The following is a 26,211-nucleotide window of genomic DNA, read 5'->3' as shown; positions in this document are numbered from 1 at the left end:
TTTTCCTCCTCTTCATATCAGTGAGCTTTCCATTAAACCAATGAAGTGTGAATAGACTGACTGCAGCCTTTAATCCAAACTTCTAAAGAACTAAATCTATCTATTTAAGTAAAACTAACTTTCAAACCAGTGTGTGTACTGTTGCAGCCTTAAACTTCTTTGAATATCTGCCAACAACACACAGTAATCTTGAGTCTAAGAGAAGAGTTTCTCTCCCACAAACCATTAAGGAGCTCTATACAGATTTCAAGATTAGTGTATCAAGTCCATAACCACAACAACTTGACTGAACCCCAAGATGAGCTTATCTCCTTGCAGCAGATACCACTCAGCCAAACCAGGGCTTTGCTCTCACCTCAAGTTTGCTGGATCTGCATATTCATTCTGTTGGCATACTCAGTCAATGCAATTGATCGATATCAGTATAGGGGAGATCATCAGGTAACAGGAATACAACTGTGATAATGGATAAATACCAACAGAGAACTACAAAGAGAATTCCATTGTGCAGAAAGGTTAGCCTGGACCTGAGAAGTTTTTGTGAACATTCAGAAGATTATTGAATCCTGTCACCTCCCCCACAAAAAGTTTGAAAACTGTGCTGTGCAAATGAAAATTAATTGGAATTATTTAGATTTTTAGATGAGTCAGCTTTTTCCACATCTCCACAAAGACTGGATTAATGACTTGTCCTCCATCCAATAGGTAACACTAACTAATTTGACTTCTTTTGATTTGTCAGTTTACCAATTCAAATTATTTTCCAGGTTTGAAAATCTGTTTTTTCCAGTGTTCTCAGGTAATCCTGTAGAAGATAATAAGCATTGTCCTTTTATATTTGTAAACAGAAAATGGGGGGGTTTTGTGTGTGTTTGCATTAAAGTAATCCTTTAGAATAATTTGGAAGTTCACAAGAAAGCATGTGGTACTATTATCCAGTGCATTCCAGGTAACTTCTTAGCTGGTGCGAACTGGACGTAGGTCCATGTTTCAATGGAAAAGGAATGAACCTAGAAGTTTGGGATCAAAAATGAAAACTGACAGAGCTGTACAGGCTTAGAAGGGAAAGCAGAGGCTGTAGTGATTTGAAATGTTTAGAGATATTTTATTGAGGTGAATCAGAATTCCAGGCAAGCAGTCATAGGATTGCCAGCCCCCAGATCCCAGCAAGGGATCCCCCAGCTTTGCAGTCTTCCATTCGTCTCCTGCGCAGTTCCGCACCAAGTTGTACGCACCCCGGAGGTCCAGCTTGGTATAGACCTGGGCCCCCTTAACGTGATCCAGTAGTTCTGGGATCAGTGCCAAAGGGTAGCGGTCTCGGACGGTGATTTTGTTCAGGGCCCGGTAGTCATTGCAGGGCCGGAGCTCACCGCCTTTCTTTTTGACAAAGAGAACAGGGGCGGACAGTGGGGGTAGAGCCGCCCCATAGGCAGGGGTGCCCCTGGTACCAAATTGATGGCGCAGTCATAAGGCCAGTGCAGGGGGAGCTGGTCGGCCCCTTTTTCCTCAAAGACATTGGCAAAGTCTGTATAGACTGGGGGAAGTAGAGGACCAGCAGCCGGGGTAGCGGCAGCCAGGGTAGCCGACCGGGCCTGGTGAGGATAAGGGTCCTTGAAGCTCAGCTTTCCCTGTGCCCAGTCCACGAGGGGGTTGTGCTTTACGAACCGAGAGAGTCCCAAAATGAGGGAAAAGCGGAGAGTGCAAGCAACATCAAATTGTACTTGCTCATGATGGTATTGGATCTGGAGCGTGACTGGGTGGGTCTCCTGGGTCACTGGACTGGAGCGGAGGAGGCACCCATCGATGGCTTTCACTAGGGTCAGGGTGTCTTTGTCCTGCACTGAGATCTGGTGTTGCTTCACAAAGGCTATGTCGACGAAGCAGCGGGCGGCCCTGGAATCGACCATGGCGTAGATGAACAGCCAGCGCCCATCCGGCAAGCCGAGTGTGACCGGTATGAGGATTGGTCCCTGGCCGGTAACGTAGGGTTCAGGGGACCCGGCTAGGTGCCCCAAGTCGGGAGGTCCACTCAGACTTGGGGCTGGTCTTTTACTGGCGGCGGTGGCATGGTATTGGGCTGGGTGCGCTTGGCGGGGCAGCCAGAGAAGAAGTGCCCCACCTCTCCACAGTACAGGCAGAGATTCTGTGAGCGGTGCCATGCTTTTTCCTCGAGGGTGAGCCGTGGCCATGCAGCCCCAAGTTGCATGGGCTTGGGGTTGTCAGTCTCAGGACTGGTGTGCATCGGGGTTGTCACCGTCGCTAGGCGGCGGGGCAGCTGAGAGGGATGGTCACTGTTTCACACTTGGCGGCTTTCCAGGTGGCCATCGATGCAGAGACACAGCGTGATTAGGTCTTGCAGTGTGGCAAGCTCATCAAGGACTTCATCAGGCATGAGGGTCCATGAGGGCAGCCTTATTCCAGGGCGGGTCTTGGGCCAGAAGCTTGAACTCGGTGGAGTACTGGGAAACCAAGTCCCTACCCTGCTTCAGGGTCTGGATCTTCCGATTGGCGGTGGCTGCTTGCTGGGGGTTAGCAAAGGCTACCACCATATGATCCAGAAAGCCCTCGTAGTCAGTCAGCAGGGGCATTGGGGCTAGAAGCAAGGGGATAGCCCATTTAGCTGTCTACCCCTTTAAGAGGCTGAAAATGAAGCATACCTTGGTCTTGTCATTGAGGAAGTCTCTGGCACGTAGTTCAATATACAGTTTGCACTGTACCAGTAATGCAGGAAACTCCTCCACCTTCCCAGTGAACTTCTCTGGGAGAAACACTGGGCACTTGGGTGGGGCAGCAACAGTGGTTTGCTGCTGCTGTTGCAGATGAGCCACCATTTGAGTGAGGTGCTGTACCTGAGTGAGCAAGGCTGCTAAGTGCCCAGAGTCTCCGTTTACCTCCTCATCCATATTGTGGAGTGAGTATGTGGGTGGAAGCAATCTGTCACATTCTCAGGTGCAGGCAGGCAGGAGTCGAAAGCCAGTCCAAGGTCAAAGTCCAGGAAGTCAAGCAGGAGCCAAGTCACCAATGCAGAATCACAAACTGGAATCAGAAATCAATGTCCAAAAGCCAAAAGGTCAGGGTGCCAAGAAGATCAAGCAGGTCAGGATTAGGAAGGAGCGTGGATGCAAGCCAGAGAATAGACTTGTTGCTTCCATAAGGTTACCAGGTCCTGGGTGAGAGCTATATGGGAGTCTCTCAATCAGCCTGCTCCCTGGGTGGCAGTGACTCTATTAGAACTCAGGGCTGAGAGACCTGAAGCATCGGCGTGCCTCATGTCTTCGCTCTGAAAGTTCTTTCCGGACCTGCTTCAAACTCTTGAGATGGGAGGAGGAGAGCTTGGAGGAGATTGATCGTCAACAGCTGACACTGGTGCCTGGAGAGTGATTGATGGGCCAGCTGCTGTTTGTTCAGCTGAGAAATTGGCTGGCAGCTCTTCCAGGTCTGTTAACCCTTCCAGCTCCTCCTCATCAGGGCTCATGACACTAAGATAGGCAAAAAAAAAAAGAGGATGAGGAAATGAAGACTGTATTCAGGGGAACTGGACTGCTGTATTTTTATTTATTTATTTAGGGAATGGGGAAGTTGCCTGGCTCCATCCCCAATGTCCCCAGATATTTCTTGAGTGGGACCTGGCAACCCTAAGCAGTCAGGGCAAAATTTTAGTGTATTTTCACACAAAACACCACACAGCCCATCTGTTCAAGCCCTCTTTTGGCACTCTGCGATTGACTGTGCTTTTAATCTCATAAGTGTGATATAACTTGTGACAGAATGTGAAGGGTTAATGCCTCACAGAGCCAGAGAGCCTCTGAGTAACAGGCTGCTAAAAGGGATTCAACTGGTTAGCATCAGTTGTGCAAAATGACTTGAAAACTGACTGCTGAAGAGAACTCAGTTGGAGCTTAGCCCTGAATGATGAGAGTTTAGGATTGACTGAATAAAGTCTAGCACTGACTGAGGACTGGGAAGGTTGGCAAGGAAGAGTGAGACGATTGGTGGGGCTAAAATCCTGAGATGAGGCATGTGCAAGTTGGCAAGAGTGCAACAGACTGTTACAGGGACTGAGCACAGCAGAAAACAAAAGTTGACTTTTCACAGGTCTCGCCAGGAGCAAAATGAATGTATAGAAGGGTCAGAATTAGTACTTCTGATTGGCCCTGGAGTACTTCCGATTGGCCCTCCATTTGCAGGCAGAAGGGATGGATAGGAGGAGATCTGAAAAAGACTTAAATTGTTTGTAAGATTATTCGATATGTCTTAGGGAGGCAGACTTTGCCTAGTAGCTCTGACATTATGGTACAACACAATAGCTACAATGCCTTGGATCTGCTGCCCAAGGGAATGCATAATTTAGGTCTTTCATTGAGGAGCCAGCTATCATTGCAGGAGGAGGCTCAGAATGGATCATGCTGACTGGCTAATCTCAGCCTCACATTTTTTTTTTTTTTTTTTTATCATTCTTGCCTAGAGAGTTCTTTTAAAACCTGGTAGACTATTCTGGAGCTAGCAAAGACATTTGGACCAAGTGCTAGCCAAAATGGTAGGAAATGGTGCCAACAGACTTAGCTACCAATTGTTGCTGCAAGCTCTCCTGTCAATCCAAAAAAAAAAAAAAAGCATCCCCTTGGGCTTCCCATCATTGTCAGTTAGAGCCATGACTTCCCATATTGGCTAAAATAAAGTAAGCAGAAAATACAAAAGGGAAAGACGCACAAAGTAAGCAGAAAACTGCAATTTCCATCAGTCTTCAGATCCAGATACCTATTTGGTTGTTTTTTTTTAAGTGAAAGTTGGGCATCAAAATCTGTCAAACAGATACAGCAAAGAAGGCTACATGGTATGACTGGATTCTGGATAAATCCTACCAACGGAGCAGTATGGTAATCCTACTTGCATTCCTTCTAAGTTTGTAGAAGAGCTCCATTTCATACTTTAAAATCAGCAGTTTGGCAGTTCCTCTGTTGTACGTATTGCTCATGATTATGGAAATGTTTCCTTGAATGAACATGTTCTTTCTGTTTCTTTTTACTCAGATCACATGAAATTTTTTTAAAGGCAGAGTAAAAAAAAAAATTATACTTTTGAATAATGGTCTGAATGTCATTTTTTTCAGATTCTGTTTTCATAAATGATGTATAGCGAGAGCAGAATATTATTACATGTTTTCATATATATCCTTTATAATAATAAAACCTTAGTGGTATTGGCCTAATGCAGCTCTCCCATTGGTTGATGCCTGCACTCCATAAACCACTGGCCCATCATGCGTCAGTCAGCACCTCTGGGTGCCCATTGGCTGACTCCCCTGTCCTCTGCTTACTGCAGGCCCAGGAACACTGAACAAACCACCAAAACAGTCTTACCTCAGAGACAGACACATCTCTAATGCTTTATCAACCAGCCTCAGAAAGGGCTGCTGTTCTACTGGGCCTCATGAAGCATTACTTCAGAGGCTATGGTGGCCACCTCTTTCCTTGACACTCCCTCTCTCCCTCCTTCCCTCAACATCGCCCCAGAACATGAGGACTGACCCACTCGGAAGCTGCTAGTCAGAGGCTGTCACTAGGCAGCAAAGGGAGAGCCCTCAGCTGGATACAATGTGATAGAGCACACCCTCCAAAGCAGTTATTTTCTCCTGGGGTCTGGAGTTCAGTTTTGATCCTAAGATATCTTCAGGCTTCATCTGGAGGGTGGCTGCCCTAGGCCTGGCAGCACCTTCTGGCTAATTTGATGCCACCTGACTGGCATGACTTAACTAGGCCTGACTGCTTGCTCCTGTTCAGCAGCAGTCCCCCCCCCCCAGGGCTTTTTTTGTAGCAGGAACTCCTTTGAATATTAGGCCACAAACCCCTGATGTAGCCAGTCCTCCAAGAGATTACAGGGCTCTTAGCTCAGGGCCTACTGTAAGCTCCAGGAGAATTGGCTGCATCAGGGGTGTGTGGCCTAATATGCAAAGGAGTTCCTCCTACAAAAAAAGCCCTGAGTCCCGCTATAAAAGCCATTGTGACTTAGCAGTTGTCAACTCCAGGTTGCCAAATTCCTGGAGAGTTGAGGGGTAGAACTTGGAGAGGGTAGGGTTTGAGGAGGGGTGGGACCTCAAGAGGTGCAATGCCGTAGACTCCACCCTCCAAATCAGCCATTTCCTCCTGGGCAACCACTGTTGCCAGTCTCCAGGTGAGTCAGGAGCAGTGTTCCCTCTAAGCTTAGTTAGCGTGAGCTAGCTCACAAATTTTTAGCCTCCAGCTCACACATTTTTGTCTTCATTCAGGAAGGATGACTCCAGAGCACACTAATTTATGCAGTAGCTCACAACTTTAATGGCAGTAGGTCACAACTTTATTGCCAGTAGCTCACAAAGTAGAATTTTTGCTCACAAGATTCTGCAGCTTAGAGGGAACATTGGTCAGAAGAACCAGTGGTTCTGTGATACCAGCCTCAAAAAGTAAAACAAGAACCATAAATTTAAATAATTTAAATGATATTGATAATAGAATTACAGTAGTAAATCAAGACAATGAATAGTAAATAAAACCAAGTAAATAAAACCACAGTTAATGAACAAGAAAAGGGACTTCAGCAAAGGAGACAAAACCCCATTTCATACAAGAAGTCAAATTGTAACAAATCAAAACAATCACAAAAGATAAGTGTCCAAATATTTCAAAGTCCTCTCAAAGTGCAGCTAGGCATGAATCTAAATGCGCTGCTATGTACGATGAATCCTTAGTGGATGGGATAGTACTCCGTTGTCCCCATTTCACAGACACTTCTTCTAGCTGTCTGAGAAAATTGCAAAACGCATATGCTCTGGGGACCTAATTATGAGCTACACCTATGCTTTTAAATACCTACCTTGGCGTTTTGCAACTTGCAAGACTAGAGCTGCTGCACCAGTGATTTGCAGGTGCCCAAAAGCATTCTTGCCAGGTCCTGAATTGTGAAGCTTTGAGGTGGGATAATGTTATTTTTGTAATTATATATTGGCACTGGTGGGCTGATTACAGACTGGCACTTTGGGGCGACACAGAGACGCCTCTGAAGTCGACCCAAAAAAACCAACCACACGGCAACATCTGCCGGCCGCCCCCGTCCCGCACTTAACCCATCCTGAGAGACGCTCCAACCAGCTCAAAAAAAGACCACTTGGAAAGTGGTCCCTTTTTGCTGGGGCAGCTCTGAGGCAGTGGCTGGCCATCCGGAAGCCCGGAGAGTGCCTTACAAGTGCCTGGGGAGCCGCGAGTGGAATGTGGGAGCTTTCCACACGCTGCCCAAGGCCCGCCCCTTCTTCCGGTGCCCTCCGGAAGCGCTCTTGGTGGCTTTCTTTGGGGAAGCTGCAAGCCGCCCCAACTGGCCGCCCCAAACTGGCCGTCTGTTATCAGCCATGTGGTCCTTTTAAAAGTTTTTAGTGTTTAGTGTTATTATTTTCGCATATAGCTAGAAGAGGAAAGGAAAGGTCCCCTGTGCAAGCACCAGTCGTTTCCAACTCTGGGGTGCATTGCTATCACAATGTTTTCAAGGCAGAGTTTTTATGGGTGGTTTGCCATTGCCTTTCCCAGTCATCTACACTTTCCCCCCAGCAAGCTGGGTACTCATTTTACTGACCTCGGAAGGATGGAAGGCTGAGTCAACCTTGAGCTGGCTACCTGAAAACCCAGTTTCCGCCGGGTCATGAGCAGAGCTTAAGATTGCAGTACTGCAGCTTTAACACTCTGCGCCACGGGGCTCTTTCTTACAGCTAGAAGAACCATGCTACAATTGGACTTCCTGTACGAAATGCAGTTTTGTCTCCTTTGCTGAAGTCCCTTTTCTTGTTCATTAACTGTGGCTTTATTTACTATTATAATTATATTATCAATATTATTTAAATTATTTAAATTTAAATTTACAGTTCTTGTTTTGCTTTTTGAGGCTAGTATCACGGAACCGGTGGATCTCCTGACTCTATTTCATCTATGATTTCTCTTTGGTTGCTTAGTCTCCAGGTGGTGGCTGAAGATCACTCAGAATTACAAGTGCTCTCCAGATGGCAGAGATCAGCTCCCTTTGAGGTGGGGGGGGGAGTGAATACCTTCACTTGGGTGGGTGGGAAGACAGCAAGAGGGGGCACTTGCCCAGAACTTCTTTCTAAAGCCTGTTGTATTATTCTTCACAACAGGATAGATGGATAGATGGATGGATGGATAGATAGATAGATAGATAGATAGATAGATAGATAGATAGATAGATAGATAGATAGATAGATAGATAGATAGATAGATAGATGGATGGATGGATGGATGGATGGATGGATGGATGGATGGATGGATGGATGGATGGATGGATGGATGGATGGATGGATGGATGGATATTCCAAAAGATTGTTTGCAGCATAATTGTATTTTTTATATCTTTCAAAATAATCTAGGCTCTATATCCATTTGTTGTAGAAGTATTATGACACATAAGGCTGGTTGGATTGTAAACTGTTGAGACCCCAGTGGTGTGGTTATCTATTTTAAAAATACATATTTATAATAACCAACATTCATGACATGAAGCAGTAATTCAGAAAACATATGCAATATGAACTTTTAAGCTTGATAAAATCTGATCTGTCTTTAGGGTTGCCAAGTCCAATTAAAGAAAAATCTGGGGACTTTGGGGGTGGAGCCAGAAACAAGGGTGTGACAAGCATAATTGAATTCCAAGGGAGTTCTGGCCATCACATTTAAAGGGACAGCACACCTTTTTAAATGCCTTTCTTCCATAGGAAATAATTAAGGATAGGAGCACCATCTTTTGGGGCTCATAGAATTGGACCCTCTGGTCAAATCGTTTTGAAACTTGGGGGGTATTTTGGGGAGAGGCACTAGATGCTATACTAAAAATCTGGTGCCTCTACCTCAAAAAATAGCCCCCCCCCCCAGAGCTCCCAATACCCACGGATCAATACCCTATTATTCCCTATCTTTAAGGCCAAGGCCCTCGCCCAAATGTTATATGGGGCACCTTTGAGTATAACACCATATCAGCATCTCTGGCAGTTAGCGGAGAAAGTGCAATCCAAATTCCTTAGGCATATACTACAAGTCCCTCCATGTGCTCCCAACTCACTTATCAGAGTAGAAACGGGTATGGTTACAGTGAAAGCAAGATTGTGGATTGCTGCTATTCTCTACTGGTACAAATTAATGATTCAGCCCACTAGTTTGGCGGGGCTGATAGTAAGAGATTCATTTGTTCCTCTGTGGATCAGAGAAATGGAGTCCAAGTTGGGCTATTATGGACTATCTAAACAATTTTTGCTCAATATGGAGCATAATCTGGTTAAACCCTTTCTTAAACAGAGGATCTTGGATGTTGAAAGACAGCATGATCTGAATCAGCTTAAAGGCTATTTACCAGGAATAGAGGAGTTACATAAAATAACACTGATGCCATACTTGCAAAATCTTGACAAAGCAGAGTATAGGAGAGCATTTACTCTTCTCAGATTTGATATGTTACCGTCAGCTATTATTGAAGGCAGATACACAGGACAATTATACGAGGAGATACTGTGTATTTGTGGGGACAATAAACCGGAAGATAGGGAGCATGTACTATTCCAATGTAAATTATATCAGCATATTAGGGCCGAGTATATACTCCCGATCTGTGCCAGTGTCCCTGGAAGAAATATTAGATTTCAGCTAGACAGATTATTGGCTGATAGGAACAAAGGAACCACTTTATGTGTGGCAAAGTTTGCTTCGCGAGCCATAAGTCTCCAGAAGCAATTCTTAAGGGGAATACCCAATTGAACGCCTTGGTTCTGGAATTTAATCAGTGTTTTGGGGAGGAAATTATATTTTATACTGTCTATGTTTTATTCTCATTATAGTATTGCCTAATTATATTTTATACTGTGTATGTTTTATTCCCATTTTACTATTGCCTGACTGTATCTTATTAAGTTATTTGTATTTAATTGATTGGTCTTTGACCGTATTAAACTTTCATTCGACCTCAAAAAATAGCCCCCCCCCCCCAGAGCTCCCAATACCCACGGATCAATACCCTATTATTCCCTATCGGAATCGTTCTCCATAGGGAATAATAGAGTGCCCAGTAGACATTCCCCCCCCCACACGCTTTCTAAAGCGGGAGGGGGGGAGAGGGCCTCCAAACTAGGGAATCCCCTGCCCCCTCCCTCTCTCACACACACAAATACTTAACATACTAGATCTTCTTCCTGCAGAACTCTACTTGCTGTGAAAACGAAAGCAAAAGAAAGGGAGGGGCCGTTCTCCATGGAAACTATTACTGACCCTTTCCAATGAAGCCCTTCTTGTTTCCTTAAAGGAACAGTCTTAAACAGAACAGTTTGCAGGTTTCTAAACCTGCAGAAGCTCTACAACTGCATGATGCCTACACGCATGTTCTCCCCCCCCCCCGCTTCCGGATATTTGGAGACCGGGGGAGGAGGCTGCAAATTCGGGGGTCCCCTGCCAGGACGGGGGGGGTTGGGAAGCCTATCTGTCTTCGATTAGTATACCACATTTCTGAAGCCTTAATAGGTTGCTACTGAACAGTGTTACATGTGTGCATAAGATCACTAGTGCTTTCTCACTCACTGACTAAGACACTGTGGTGGGTATCAAAATTGCGAAGGTCCCCATAAGACAGATTAGAAATTGGAACACACATTGCTTAATGCAGTCTAAGTACTAAAAACATCTGAACTTGCCAGGTGAAAGAGGCAAATCTCCTTGTTTATAGGCATATGGGGGAAGGGTGCTGACTGTGTATTTATTAAAGACACAGCAAGAACAGACCAGTCTACCTCACAAATTATATTGAATTAATAAAAAGTGGAAGCCAGACTAAATGGTATTCTGAACAGTGTTGCCAAAAACATCCGCTATGCATCTAGTTCCTAACTACTACATAATCTCTAGTAGAACGTTCTTCATCTTGCGACATCACAGCATTCCACATTTCCCCACCAATTCAGGGACCAGAGAAATATGGGATGTCATGGTCTGAGTAACATCAGAAACAGGCCCTCTAAGAAGTCTGGAGTGTCCCACGCAAATTCTTGCTTTTGAGGTCCCTAGCCATAATAAAAATTTTAAAATGGCTACACATGAGGCATACAAAAACAAGTTGAGAAACTTATCAAAGGCCAAAAGTTCAGGTATATAAACTTGAGGACTCCGTTTAAGCTTGAGGCTCATGTCAAATGGCACTCCTTTGGCCCCAAATAGAGCCATGACTGATGTTTATGAAAGTCATTGTATGTTTAGAATGATATTCTGTTCAGCTGTGGATTGTAAAAAATAAAAATAGAGAACTAGAGGAGAATGTGATGATATAAAATACATTGATCTTTTACAAAACAAATGGTTATTTAAAAATATAGCGTCAAGGTATATGTGAATCTCAGTATATTGGCCATCTTTGCTTCTTCAGGTACCTGTCTCAGTGGCCATGATGACTCCCCAGGTGATCACCCCTCAGCAAATGCAGCAAATTCTTCAGCAGCAAGTGTTATCTCCACAGCAGCTTCAAGCACTTCTCCAACAACAACAAGCAGTTATGTTACAGCAGGTAATGTTATTAATCTTTATGACCTGTTAACATAGCTCAGCCTTCTTCATAGTCTGCGGGCCAAGAACCAATCATTGATATATTGCTATTGAGTAAGGTGGCAAAATTTATTTATTTTTCCTGAAAGATGTATATCTATCTATTATGTTTTAATGAGATAACTTGTTCTGATTGGTAGCTTAAGTTTTTTATTACATCATCAATATGCCATTTTTTTCTTACGGGTTCTAATTTGAGCAATAACTCATGAACCCAGTGGCCAATTTCAAATCTTAAAGCATTGATAATAAAGCTAATAATATCCACTAATAAAAACTAATACTAATACTGCCTCTCTCCGTTCTGGTTTTTGTGATAAGAGGCAAATAAAAGGTTAATTTTTCCACAGTTGACTAGGTTTGCAGCATATGGCTCTTTACTTAATCCAGATTTGTAAAGGATATTAAACAGCTGCTATTAAACCAGTGTGTTTTTAACTGCACAGCCAATCAGATGGCCAGTCAGAAGATATGCTGGGCAAAAGCCCCACCTGGCCCCACCCACATTTAAAAACACTTGTCAGGGGCCCAAAAAGGTATTGGTGGGCATGATGGCACTCACAGGTAGGCACCATGTTTACCCCTAATGTTTACCCACCATGTGGACCCCTAGTTTAAACAGTCTATAGTTAGTATGGTGAAAACATGCAGATTGTTTTAGTAAATCCTGCATCCTGTTAAACAGGTAATGGAATAATTAACTTTTCTACAGTCTGCCCTTCTAAGGAATGAGTGATTTTGCTTGGCCTTACTGGAACTTTTGAATATTTGCTAAGTTAGATGACTTTCTACTTGGAAGCTACATTTTATTTTGGATCTGTATTGAATTTACGGTATGTGGTAATTTGGGGGAGTAAGTTGACACTTGCTGCATGCTTTCTAGAATATATATCCCTTTGTTTAGAACATTTTGGAATCTGCAATGGAAAATTTCAGAGCTGTCTTGAAAAAAAAAATGTAGATCTGTTTCTTCGAGCTGTATTATTGTTCGAAGGTGAATCCTAACGACTGCCCTGCCATATTATCCATCTAGAAGAGTTCAGGAGACTTTTATAGTATTTGAAACTTTGTCCCTGTTTATCAAAGTCAAAATGATTTATTCAGCAACAGCTACAAGAGTTTTACAAGAAACAGCAAGAGCAGCTACATCTTCAGCTTTTGCAGCAGCAACAGCAGCAACAACAGCAGCAACAGCAGCAGCAGCAGCAGCAACAGCAGCAACAACAGCAGCAGCAGCAGCAGCAGCAGCAACATCCAGGAAAGCAAGTGAAAGAGGTTTGATTCTTAAACAGTCAACCAAAAAAATCATTGCTTGGGTTTGGGCAACAAAAAGGGCTAGATCAGGGGTCCGCACCCTTTCTGAGCCTGCAGGCACCTTTGGAATGTCGATAGGAAGTGGTGAGTGCCATTCCAAAATGATAGCCGGAGCCAAATGTGATACCTCCCTCCCCGATGTGCAAGAGAGTCACAGAAGGGAAAGAAGAAAAAAGGAGGGAGAATATAGAGAACGAAAGCCTAAAGAGGGAATTGATTTATACACTGGCTAAGGAAAACATGAATGCTTACCAGTCCTCCTGATCCTCCAATGGCTGCTGCCGCCATTGCTGCTATAGAAAACCCTTTCATGTTAATGAGAGCAGCTAATAATAAGCCCTGCCTTACAGTGGCCCCACCCACTTTCTAAAAAGCTCAGCAGGTCCAAGTGAAAGTCCTGACGGGCACCTGTAGAACCCAGGACTGTATCCTTTATATTTACGATTATTTTTATGAGAATCTATTGGTGTCGATATAGCTCATGGCTAGTTTACAGTTTTGTCCCTGTGGACATACTGGTGCAGTAAATGGATGATATGAACTATCTCTGTGGATACAGCCTCTGCTTCTCAAGGGTAATTCCTCCGATAGCAGAGGCTGACAAAATGCACAGCTGCAGTTGCCAAAATCACTGTTAAAAATTGCAACTGTATCCATGGAGATTTGGGTTTGTACAAGAAATTATCTGTGTAAAAATGTCCTCAGTGAGCACTGCATGGAGACAAAACCAACCTGGGGAAATGGCCAAGACAGTTGGTGAAATGATCCATATGCACATACACACTATTAAATAACTGGACAAGCGTGTTAGAATAAATTCCTTTGCAGTCAAAAATTTGACTTGAATATGCTGACTACTCATTTTGCTGGCTGACGACTTCTGTATAATTTGATTTTTAATAACTATTTAACTTCTCTGTTTCTAACTATTATTGTAAGCCACCTTGAACCAGGAGAAAAGGATAAATATGTTTTAATAAAATAAATATTTTTTTCTTTGCATTGCCTTTAAAACACTCCCCTGTTTCTCATTTGTCAAAATCGGTACAAACATTAGTCCTTGGGAAGAGTGCTTCTATATTTTTGCTAAGTGCTAAACTAGAAATTTCATTACATTACATTTTTTAAAGAGTTGAATCTGGGTTGCCCAGACATGACACTTTCTCCCTGCAGTTGTGGGGACTATCAGTTTGAAAATTAAGGAGAGCCTGATTGAACTGGGAACTGCAATATGGAATGGGGGGAGGGCTCTTGCCTTCCCCTCTGAGCCTTTTTCCAACCAACACTGAGCAGAGTCACTTCCCTCTTTTTCTGTGCATATGGAGCAGCCAAAAAGAAGGAAATGCCTCCCCCAACCCAGTGTTATTTCTGGTCAGGAAAAGCCCAGAGAGAAAGACAAGATGCTTTTCTCCCTTGGGCTGCTGTACGTCTGCAAGGAGAGAATTGAGTCTGGGAAACCCAGAACCCTTTAGAAAGTGTACTGTCTAGTTTGGCCATAAATTGATAGCTGTAGCAGTAGAACTTTGCAGCTATCCCTTGTTTGTGACCATAGCACTTGGGAGTTAGCTTCCCTTTCTGCCATCCTCTAAAGTTCAGTGGTCATACCTACTGGACAATAGGCAAACTGCAGATTATTAGATGATGACCACACATTGGAGTCTTACCTTGTCTTTGTGTAGAGGATACAGATCATGCAAATGTAGTCCATTATTTAGAAAAGCAGAGCAGGAGTTTGTGGGGGGGGGGGGAGCTCTGGGCACAGATTTCAAAGTCACAGACCCTGATTAATGAACTGCTACTGTATGTTTGGAGTGGTGAGTAGAAAGTTACAGTTTGATGTGCTCATAAATCAACCTGACAAGCCAGCTTCTCAGGCCTAGCCTGCGTTTGTCAGCAAGCAGCATCAAATATAAACATAATACAAACAAAACATGTTGAAGTAGTTAAATTGATCAGCAGGTATCCTAGACGTTGTCTTGTAGCTGCCCATTATGCAAACGTACAGGAAACTGTCCTGACCTCCTGAGGCTTTGTTTCTGTTTGGATTTGTGAATAGAATTTCAGACAGCCATCAACTACGGAATAGAAATTGTTCCCTTATTTCTCCTGAGGCTCTGGGCAATCCACATGACTTGCTCCATTATGCAGTCTGTTTTCCAGTGAGTGCATCAGAAGTTTCTCTTTTCCCCAAACTCAAAAAAACGAAAGGTCTTCCACAGCAGCTTGTCTTTCTCTGAAGTGTGACTACATCCTTCTACCCTCCTGAGCCTAAAGAACTCCAGTTTGTCTTGTAACGCCTCACAAAATTGGAAGTTATGCTTTTTTCCTTATAATAGGGGGTTCTTCTTTGCCTCAAATATAATGCTGGGTTTTTAATATTCCCCCCCCCCTGCCGCCTCCACAAAAAAAGAGCAGCAAAGAGCTAACAGGCCAGTAAAGCGGAGGCTACATCCCAGTTTACTAATAGATCACTGGAGACTTCATTTATGGGCCACTGTAAATCATACTTATTCAATTGGAAAAACAAGAGTGCCTTGGAACACAGACTGTTGTAAAGAGTTACACTTTTTAGCCTAGATAAATTTATCAGATATCACAATGTGTGGGTTTTTCCCCCTTTCTCTCTGTCTTGTTTTGGAACAGCTGTTGTCAGCTTCCTTCTGACCCTTTGCAGAAGACCAGCTTTAAGAGCATGCCGCCTGCTTCTTTTAATAACCTTGTCACTTAATTACCCGAAATAAAAATAAATTAAGGAGGGGGGAAATCAAATGTTGGCTGTTTCTGCAAGTAATGTTTAATAATGGAGCTAAGAGGGTAAACTGTTTGAGCTGCCACTTCCATGTGTGACAGTTTTTACTGCAAGCTTTACTCTTGGCTGCATTTGTCATATATTTTCTCTTTAAAATTGTATCTATATCTAGCAGCAGCAACAGCAGTTGGCAGCCCAGCAGCTTGTCTTCCAGCAGCAGCTCCTCCAGATGCAACAACTTCAACAGCAGCAGCATCTGCTGAACCTTCAGCGTCAGGGACTCATCTCCATTCCACCAGGCCAGTCTGCTCTTCCTGTCCAGTCGCTGCCACAAGGTATAATTACTCAATGTATTTCCAGTTTGCAGCTTTGTCTCATTACCATTCAATTTCTACTGCTTTTGGTGTTAGTTTTTCTCTTTTAAACCAACTTTATTCTAGAGTCTTCCTGTGGTCTTTGTTTTTCCTCCCCCCCCCCCCCCGCCCAACACTTGTGTTCGGGTTTAAAAAAAATCAGAAGGTATTTACAGCAGAATACTGCATCAGGATGTCCTTTTTAATTATATATTAAAAACAAACTATCACATCTTTTCAAGGTTTATTCATTTACACTGAGGTTAGATAACCCACTTTTTGTGAATGGGAATATTTAACCAATGCTCTGACTCAGTAGATAGTATTGTATATTCTGAAGAATATTTGCCACCATAAAAAAGAAAAAAATTGAAACCTCAGTGAAGGAAAGGGGAATCACAAACAATTTGAATAAATATTGTTGGTTTAGGAAATTTTTACCTTGCCTGTTTGCAGTGGTAATCAGGACATATTACAACAGTAAAATTACGAATTACAAATTAAAACAATAAATATGAACAATAAATCATATATCAATAGTAAGGAGGAATTATTACAAGAGATAAGTCAGCAAAAAAGCTGCAGCTTCCAGAAACTTAAAAAAAAAAATTATAACAGCAAGCTAAGCCATTTATACCAACGTTGTAAAGGGCTTTATAGTTCAAAACCAGACCCTTGACCTGGGATCACAAGCAAGCAAACAACTAGTAAAGATCAGTCAATACTGCTTGTACTCCAGCCCCCAAGCAATGTAGTTGCTGAATTTTGGATTAGCTGGAGTTTCTGAACCATCTTCTGGGAAAGTTCTGTGTAGATCATAATTAGAGTAACCAAAGCTGGAGATGACAAGCGCATGGATCACTGTGAGCAGATCACGTTTCTCAAGGAAGGGTTGCAGATGATGAACCAACTGAAGCTTGTTAAAGGTGCTACAGAAGCCTTTTTCAGTCATTGTGATCAGTACATGCAGTCATCTTTTTGTGAACTGGGCAATGCAGGTATTTTCCATCTTTGGTACATGCAAACAGGTACCCTAAAAAACCTGTGGTTTCCAGTTGCACTTACTAAAACAGGAAGATAACTGCATTGCCCATATCACACAACTGGGCAACTGGGCATATAGAAAGGATCATGCATGATCTCCCCTTATGAATGGTTGATAATAACAGCTGAAAAAGGTCTATGCTACAGATGGCTTTTCCACATTTAGGTCCCAAGATTCCTGGCATAGCCTTTGGTGACCAAATGTTTGAAAAGTTTGAATATAAAAAAGATAGGAAATGCGGGGTTACAGAAGCAAAAAAGGAAAGGGGATACATGATAGAAAAACATAAGCAAAAATACAAAGAGAAGCAGCATGTATACCTGTTACATTTCTGCCTCAGGACAAAATACCAGATTCTTTCTACCTGAAAACCTTAAAGTTTTGCCCATTATAACCCTTTAATTCTACAGTCTTCTTATTTTGTTATATACTTTTAGCTATTATTTATTTATTTGGTTCACTTACATTCCGCCCTTTCCCAGACGGGCTCAGGGCGGATCACATTCAGATAAAAACCAGTCACATACAATAAAATAAATAAATACAATAAATACAATTTAAAACAACAGCATCACAACGACATTAAATAGCAGAGGCGGGGGGCACGTAGTGCAACTTTAGGTGTATTCTGTAGCTTATAATGTAAATCTGAACTTTTAATCTTCAGTACATACAAATGAGAAAAGCAGAAGAACCAACCCTGAAACAGAGCTGACTGGTTAAATTTAACATCATTTAAAGTAAAAGCTAACTAATTGGTTTAACAATATTAGCAGTTAACATAAGCATAAAAGGTAAATATAGTTCCTTAATCCTTAATGTTAATTTATTTATTTTTAGCAGAGAGAGAAAGCAAAAACAGAAAATTCAGTAGTTTATCTGTTTCGTTATAGACAGTTTCTCTTGTCAGAAATATCAAGAGCAGACGTAAGATTACAAAATATTTGTGTAGCCTGTCTTATTACAAATTTACCCAGATTGACTTTTTATCTACTTTAAACATTTAGAATTCTTTAAAAATTTTGGAGACTGTAAATCCTATTTTCATAGTGCTCTGAAAAACACAAGTTAATATGCAATAGTTACCTCATCTCCCATACTTGATTATTTTTAGGTAAATAAAAACCCATGCAATCTCCTTAGCCCACTCTTAATTACATTATTCTATTTAACTTCCATAGATAATTATAACAAACTGAAGAAAGGCATCCCAATTCTTAAAGCCTCGTTTGCCATTATGGAATCACTTATTAACCTCTTTCATCGATTCAATATTAACCAACTAAATGTAAAAAAAGGCGGAGCAACAAACAGCAACCCAAAAACAGTTTAAAATCTCTTCTTTTTGAAGCCTTTCCAAAATTTGATCATCTTGCTGAAATTTGCCTTTTCTCCTCTTGATATCTCCATTTGTTTTGCTGAATTCACCGCTTCGTCACATCCTCTCGTGCAGGCTATAGTCGATGTGGATTTCCATTTCAACTTTATAACTATGCAGTTATATGTCTCCATTTTGCTTTTCTTCCAGACCTTTCCCAACAAATCTTTAGCTTTTTTTCTCAGCTTGACAGACATCACTGGGGACTCTTTATTACTCTGCTCGTGTAGATTTTCATTTTTGCTGTATTTCAAAATAAAAGTCCCCTGCTAAACGACCAAGTTCCTGCTTTAAGGAGGTTATGTTAATCATAATATCACGCGCTTTGATTTGAGCTGCCATTTCCTCCATAAAAAAACCCTCAGTTTGTTAATCAAAGTTAGAGAATAGGTCAAAGACCGAGTTAACCTGTTTCTTTCAGCTTCAAATTCTCCTCCTGCATTTCAATTATAACCATTTCAGTCCTAATTAAGCATCACATACATTTCGCTTGTAAGCATATCTCGTTTTTGTTCAGACCGTATTGTAACCAGAAGGTGCTCTCATTGACGCTTATTTATTTATAAACCAAATCAATTCAAATATCTTTGCTCAGTCCAGTTTAAATTGTTGAAAGTTTCCAATTTGTTCTTTGCTTTCAGAAGCCTTCCTTGCGGAGAAAAAAGGGGGGAGGAATTTCCCTCCTCTTCGTCTTTCTTTTGGAAGAGTTCCAATTGTTATGTTAAAAAATCTATTAACCGGTATTGTTAGAAAGCTGACTTACTTTCGTGGTAGAATTCCAGTGATTAAGGTAGAAGAATGATGCATCAGAAGTTTATTGAAAGAGAAAAGCAGTCGGGCAATCACCTCTTGCTGCCATCATGGCGATCTTGGCAGTGGGAGCACTGGAGCAGACAGGAAAAACAGGGAACAACCGCCGTCGTTTCTCTGGATCCTGTCAAGTTCCTTGCTAGCAGGGGGCCTCCCCAAAGCCCCCCTTGGGATGCTACAGCTGTAGCACCCCTCCTACTGCCCGATTGGGGGGGGGGGTCATTGGAGCCGACTACCTCCTAGCTCGAGGCGCTGAAATCTCCTTTGATGACCAAATGGAACTCCTCCTTTCTTTTTCACTTTTAGAAATATTGGTTGAATCTAACCCAGTCTCTCAGTCTCATTTGGGTTAAATTCTAGTTTAGTTTTTATTACTTCCACACCCTGGGCCAGAATAGATACCACCACAACAGATTCAGGTAGAAAAGAATTTCATGTCATTATGCATATTAATAACATTTCATCCCATAACTTTCAAGTTCATGCAAATGTTAAACATTATGGGGGAAGAATTGAACCCTGAGAAACACTATGACCTAATTACCAAGGAGGTGAACAAAACTCCCCCAACCCACCTTCTTTAAGTGGACTGAAATCCTTTAAGAGTAGTTAGTTCAAAACGAAGACAATTTGTGTTGGTGGTGATGACATGCCATTTTTGTTGCAAACTGTTGGGCAAGTGGATCAATAGGAAAGGCAGCAATCACACATGTACCTTCAGTAGCCGCAGTTTGTCTGCTACTTTAAGAACTTTGATGTCCAGTAAAATTAAAATGTAATCAGTCTTCAAATGCTTGCTTTCTGCCCCTGCACCTCAGTGGTTCTAGGAGGAAAAGGGGTTCAACATCTGTCTGTGTCTAGCCTCAGGTGAATTAAAGATTTTACTTCAGAGTTCTAAACTGTAAAGACAACTGGGAGAACACAAAAGTCTGTAATTTTCCAGCATATAAGAGAATATATACAAAAAGTAGTAGAAAGTCATGTCTATTTTCAGTGTAATTTTTACTTTATAGTGAAGATGTTTGTATCTCAATTCAGCATGAAGATTTGCACAGAACTCTTTTGCTACAATACTTCACAATCACAGTTTACTATAATTCAGCTTATTCAGGTATTGAACAGTTTGAACTATCATTATGATCACTAGCCTTAAATATCCAGCTGTTCATAGTGAAACTTCCAAAGTGAAGACAGAAATTGTATGAGCTTCCCCAAGTGCAGCAAATAACGAAGAAAGGCTGACTGCTCCTCTCCTTCTGGAAGAAGCTCACCTTCTTCCCAGGCTCTGTGGCAAGAAAGAGGAAAAAAAACAAATTAATATGGTCCTGTAGCTCCTTTGGGTTTCCCAGGGGAAGCATCTGTTCCTTTGACCCTGAGGCGACATCAGTTATCAGAATACTGTCCTGTGTTATACTGATCAGGAGATGAGAGCAGGACTTTACATCACCTCCAGTTAACATTACTGAGGGAGGAAAAAACCTCACAAACCATGTTTCTGTGCAAACTCACGAAGAGCTCTCTATTGTCATGAAACAATGTCAGTACGGTGACAAGAAAGTAACATGAGAATATTACGAACCCCGATGAATGCATGAACCACATGTGTATGAACACTTTTGGGGAGAAGGGTGTTGTTGAATGATTCCAAAGTGGCATTGTAGATCCTTGAGCAAAATACTTTCTGTACATAGCTAATGAAGGAGATGATTTCCTCAGCAAACAGTATAGAACAGTGGCCTTTCTAGGCAAGCCTTCTTTTTGGACTTATCCACAAGGAAAACAAAGAAGAAAGAGAGATTTAGGACTTCCAAGCCCACCCTTAGCTAGCAAATCATGAGGGAAGAGAGTAGGATTGTTGAAACCCTGGCTAATTTTTAAAAACTGATTATGTTTTGATAATAGAGTTAGGTCTGATTTAATGTAGTGGTAAGTATAACAAGAGCAATTGCAGTATCTCAAATGGTTAAAGTAGATTAGTATCTACTAACCTAATTTACTGTACTGCATCTTGCTTGTGAATATTATTCTCAACTCATGCAATTAATTGTTTGCAAACTGCCTTGAGCAAAAAGGATAGCAATTATACAACTTGTATTTCTCACAATTATCTATTTGGTTACTGTTTCCTATCAATGGCATTGTTTTGTGTGCGCTTGCTATGACAAATATTTGTGCGCTAAGATTTTAAGTTTTCTAGTGCAACTCAACATTTTCTATTTTGCTTTTCAAGCAAAAGCACTTCTAAGTTAGCAATAAGTTTCACATGAAAAATGTACCCATTGGCATATACTACAATGTAATAAAAGCTGTGTTTTTCTTGTGCAAGAAGGTATATGATATTGGGAGATAGCCAGAAAAGTTGACAATCCATTGGTAGGAAAAGCATGATTAATGACAGCTACTGACATTTTAAGTCATGTTTTCATTGTTTATTTTACTTAGCAATATTGATATGAAATAATTGTAAGGAAGAAAATCTTCAAGAATGTATCTACTACCTTCATCATCTTAAAAAACAAGACTTTTTTACCACTGAAATTTTATTCAAGAAATGGACGAGTCATTTGTTTACTTATATCAGTTATAGTCCACTTTACTTGCTAAGACTCAAGGCAGATTTTAAGCCATTATATGGATCTTTTTTGTGGATTAAAAAGAAAAGTTTAATAAGAAATTTGGGTTGTCTCAGGCATAATGGCATCTTTTTGGTCAGTGCAATGCTTGTAAGAGCATAGACTTGTAATCAATGATGTTAGTCATATCTGCCTACTTCTTCCCTATGAGAGAAGTTGCGAAGGAATGGCAAAGTGCTTGTCCATACAAAATCATCTCAAAATAGTGGTGCTATTGAGTTATGTGGTACATTCAAAGAAGTGTCCATTTGACTAGCCCTTGTCTGAAAGCTGTTTCTCCTCTGGAAATAACTTATTTATTGCAATTCAGAAATTAAACAGGAGTACCTACAGTGTGGTTAGAAATTAACCCATGCTAATTACTGTATATTAAGGAAATTCTGTCCTAGGTTTTAATACTTATGTACTAATCCAGTGTTCCTTCAACTTGTTCCCCTGACGTACATTCTTTCCTGGAAAAGTGTAAGCTATTGCTTGTGTCTTTATTGCAACTGGATATGATTTCAATTATATTTTTAGCTAAAGAAATGCTTCTGAAAAACTTTGTGAACTTTGGATACATTTAGCCATTGTTGTGGTTCAAAAAGTGCATTCCGCAGTTAATGAAAATGTCATCTAAAAGCTTCTTTCATTACCTGTTTGTTCAAACAGTAGATGCTAGTTGTTGTATATAGCTTTGATTTTCAAATCAGTGTTTTAAGGAATAGCATATTAGGTAAGCCCATGACCTTTAATTGACTCATAAGAGAAAAAAGAGCCAAATTTTTCTCCTTGCCAATAGAAATAAAATGGAAGTTTTATTTTACTGCATGTTGATTGTACTGGAAAAACTGCATCACTTTTATTGTTGGCATTATTCCATTAATAACACTGAGCTTATTATATGAACCTCTTGCTTTTGCTATATTAGTGGAGGTTTCTTTCATTTTATAGCTGGCTTAAGTCCTGCTGATATTCAGCAGTTGTGGAAAGAAGTTACTGGAGTTCACAGTATGGAAGACAATGGCATTAAGCATGGAGGGCTTGACCTCACTACTAACAATTCCTCTTCTACTACCTCCTCCACCACTTCCAAAGCGTCACCACCAATAACTCATCATTCCATAGTGAATGGACAGTCATCAGTTCTAAATGCAAGACGAGACAGGTAATGAGATTTCTCATTTGTGTTTTTATCTGTCATAACAGGCATCATAGTTATGACTTACCCAGTAAAGAAACCCTTTGTTGAACACAATTAGTCACTTTGAATCTAGTCTCTTAGATTTAATGATTTTTTTTAAAAGAGGAATGAAAACACTGTAACATTCCCAGCTTGAGTTACAAGATTTGTTACTATGTATTGAGTATAATAGGTTGCATATGACCAGAGGTCATTTAAAAAAAAAATAGGTGGTGGAGCTCATCCGGGGATTGTTATGCAGCTGCACATGCTATTCAGTGGACAAGGAGGTGGAACTCTCAGAAGGAGGAGGTGGAACTCTCAGAAAGGTTCAGGAGCTGTGCTCCTGTGATCTCCCACTGAATCTGAGGCCTGCATATGACTGTGAAGTGTGAGGCCGTTGACAGAAGGAAACATCCTCCAGTGGGCTGTCCCTCTAGAGGAAAGCTCTGCATTTGGCTGTGTGCTTTGGTAGGATACAAGCAATGTTTCCCATCTTGCATACTTACACTGATGAACATAAAATATATGTTTTACACAATATTATTGCTATGCCACCTTCTTTCATTTTAAAGGGCCTTGTGTGGCCCACTGATGGAAGCCGCACTGAAATTAAAGGAAGATCATGGTACCCTTAGTGAATCTGGTTGCTTCTGATGAGAATTTATCATATGGATTGCTTGTATTGTTAGCCCTAATCCAATTGAAATTAATTGTGATTGAGACCCATTTAAATCAAAGGAATACATTAATTACAATGAATTTATCACGTTGCTTTCAACCGGGTTGAATCATTATTGATTGTAGCTGGATTGTAGTTCTATTGTTTGTGGGAATATCCACTTGACAACACAAATTTATATCTTGGGGTTCTACTGAAGATAAAGTCTATAGTATCTATATCAGTTTTTGAAAATTTTTGCAGAAGGTTTAATTCATATATTGAATCCATATCATTCATATATAGAATCCATATATTGAATCCATAATTATGTTAGAATTACATTCATGTGGTACCTGTATAATTTTTATTAATGCTATATTTTTAGGAATGAATTAAGGCAATGTTGCAATAGAAGTTTCAGCCTAGGGTTTTTTAACTGGAACAATCTCACATTATTAGAATAACTGCAGTACAGATTTGGATAAAGCTCTTACGTCAATAAGCTTTGACTATTTATGACATTTTTTTAAGTGTAGGACAAGTGGAAGAATAGTAGGAAAAGTGGAAGTAATAGTGTAAAGGGGAAATTGTGCAGAATTCTCAGGGGGGGAATCACCCATCCTTATGTATGTTCAGAAACACCTTCCATTTGCACAAGGATTACTTTAAGTCCAACCTGTGTCATTGTGTCCAGATATGATGATAGCTTACAGAAAGAAATATTATATATAACTGGTGTCTATGTAGCATTCCTTTTTTAATTACTTATAAAAATGTATTTATAATATTCCATTATTTTAAAATGATAACATCTAGAAGTACAGTTGCCAGGTCCAACTCAGAAAATACCTGGGGACTTTGGGGGTGGAGCCAGGAGACTTCCCCATTCCCTAAAATAACTAAAAATACAGCAGTGCAGTTCCCCTGAATACAGTCTTCACTGGGGCAATTTAGTCACATTGCTAAATATAACCATCTGTTGTATTCAACCAACTTCTTCAGACTAATAGGAAAATGAAAGAACAGCCTAGGGGGTGGAGTTTTCCTCCAAACAAACAGAGGGACTGAGAGCAACATTACTCTGTCTGCTCACCCCGCCCCCCTGCAGCTTTCCTGCCGATATTTCCTGCTGGCTGGCAGCGGGGAGGAGCCTTAATAATTGAGGGATCCTCTGCCCAGACCTGAGGACTGAAGTGCCTTCAGTTTTGTTGTTTTATCAAGGTTAGCTAGTGGGGGGGAAATGGCTGCTTCTTCTGTAAGTTAGAGCCCTTCAACAGCATTGAGGCAGAAGAAAAATGTGTCACTGATAATTAACAGAGTAACAGATATTGTTTTTGTTTTTTGCACAAAAGACAATCATGCATATGGGGGTTTTTTTTGGATATAGCATTAAGCTGCTTGTGAAAATGGTGCCCTGGAATGAAACCTTAGTTAATACTGTTGTTTACAGTTGTTTTATTAATAAAAATCTAAAACAAATAAATATTTATAAATCTTTGTTAGGTAACTTTTTTGTTGCAAAACTGATCCATGTGGGGGTGGAGGTTATTTAGAGGTAAAATATTACACAGAGGTCATATGGTAAAATTAGCATACTGTAAAATACTGTCATTTTTTTCATCCTTTATTCACAGTAATCTTTGACTCTGTCTTTTCTCTAATTAGAACATCATCTAGCCTTGGCAGTTGAACTAGTCAGTAGAACAATTAGATTTTTCTGACTGCTCTGAGCTGAATTGACCTGTTTTGACCTGTTTGTCACTGATCATAACCTGACAGGCACTGGCAGCCTCCAACTTTTATTGGAGGGGGGCGGGGTGTTTGAAAGGAATCTGATGCCTTATTCTTTTACCACAGTTCATCCCATGAGGAAACCGGAGCCTCTCATACTCTCTATGGCCATGGAGTTTGCAAATGGCCTGGATGTGAAAGTATTTGTGAAGATTTCGGACAGTTTTTAAAGTAGGTTGATTTTTTTTATTATTACTGAGCAATGGGAATGCAGATTGCAAGTCAAGCTCAACTGTAAAGTGTCTCAGGCATTGTTTATATGTCAAACAACCTGATAACCAAGGTCCTCTGTAGAGGGTCGAGTTATTATCTTTTATAATAAAACGTTTCTATGGGTTTTGCAGTGGCACAATGTTCACTCTGCCTATTACCCCTTTACTGAAATATACCCTTGGAGGGTTTGAAGCAAGCCCAAGCCATTTGATATCAGAGATCCATGCAACTTTGAAATATTTCTCACTAACTGGCTATATGTTTTGTATGGATGCTTAAGAATAAATAAATGTGCCCAGTGATCGTTTTGTAGAAAAATAGGTGCTGGAGCTCATCCAGGTATTTTTATGCAGCTGCACCTACTATTCAATGGACAAAGTGGGGAGGAGGAGGGGGAATCATCAGAAAGGTTCAGGAGCTGTGCTCTTGTGGGCTCCTGCTGAATTCAAGGCCTGCTAGGCCTGTTCTTTGCTAATCATAATTTGCACTCATC

At 41.1% G+C, this 26,211-nt stretch overlaps 1 protein-coding gene across 8 annotated transcripts in view; it reads left to right on the top strand.

Annotated features, from left to right (window-relative positions):
• The window catches only part of FOXP2 (forkhead box P2), a 919,977-nt gene that overhangs the window by 811,789 nt on the left and 81,977 nt on the right, over nucleotides 1-26,211 (top strand). For 7 of the 8 annotated variants that reach the window (XM_060244871.1, XM_060244870.1, XM_060244872.1 and 4 more), the window contains 5 exons: nucleotides 11,431-11,568; nucleotides 12,711-12,881; nucleotides 15,842-16,004; nucleotides 22,822-23,035; nucleotides 25,572-25,676. In XM_060244871.1, the coding sequence (XP_060100854.1) occupies nucleotides 11,431-11,568; nucleotides 12,711-12,881; nucleotides 15,842-16,004; nucleotides 22,822-23,035; nucleotides 25,572-25,676 (791 nt within the window). The remainder of the gene's footprint in view (nucleotides 1-11,430; nucleotides 11,569-12,710; nucleotides 12,882-15,841; nucleotides 16,005-22,821; nucleotides 23,036-25,571; nucleotides 25,677-26,211) is intronic. The other variant, XM_060244873.1, reaches the window with a different exon arrangement.

The sequence above is a fragment of the Heteronotia binoei genome, chromosome 8 (genome assembly GCF_032191835.1).
Source record: "Heteronotia binoei isolate CCM8104 ecotype False Entrance Well chromosome 8, APGP_CSIRO_Hbin_v1, whole genome shotgun sequence".
Taxonomy (NCBI): Eukaryota; Metazoa; Chordata; class Lepidosauria; order Squamata; family Gekkonidae; genus Heteronotia; species Heteronotia binoei.
The sequence above is the reverse complement of the archived record's forward strand: the minus strand, read 5'-3'. Positions and strand labels throughout refer to the sequence as shown.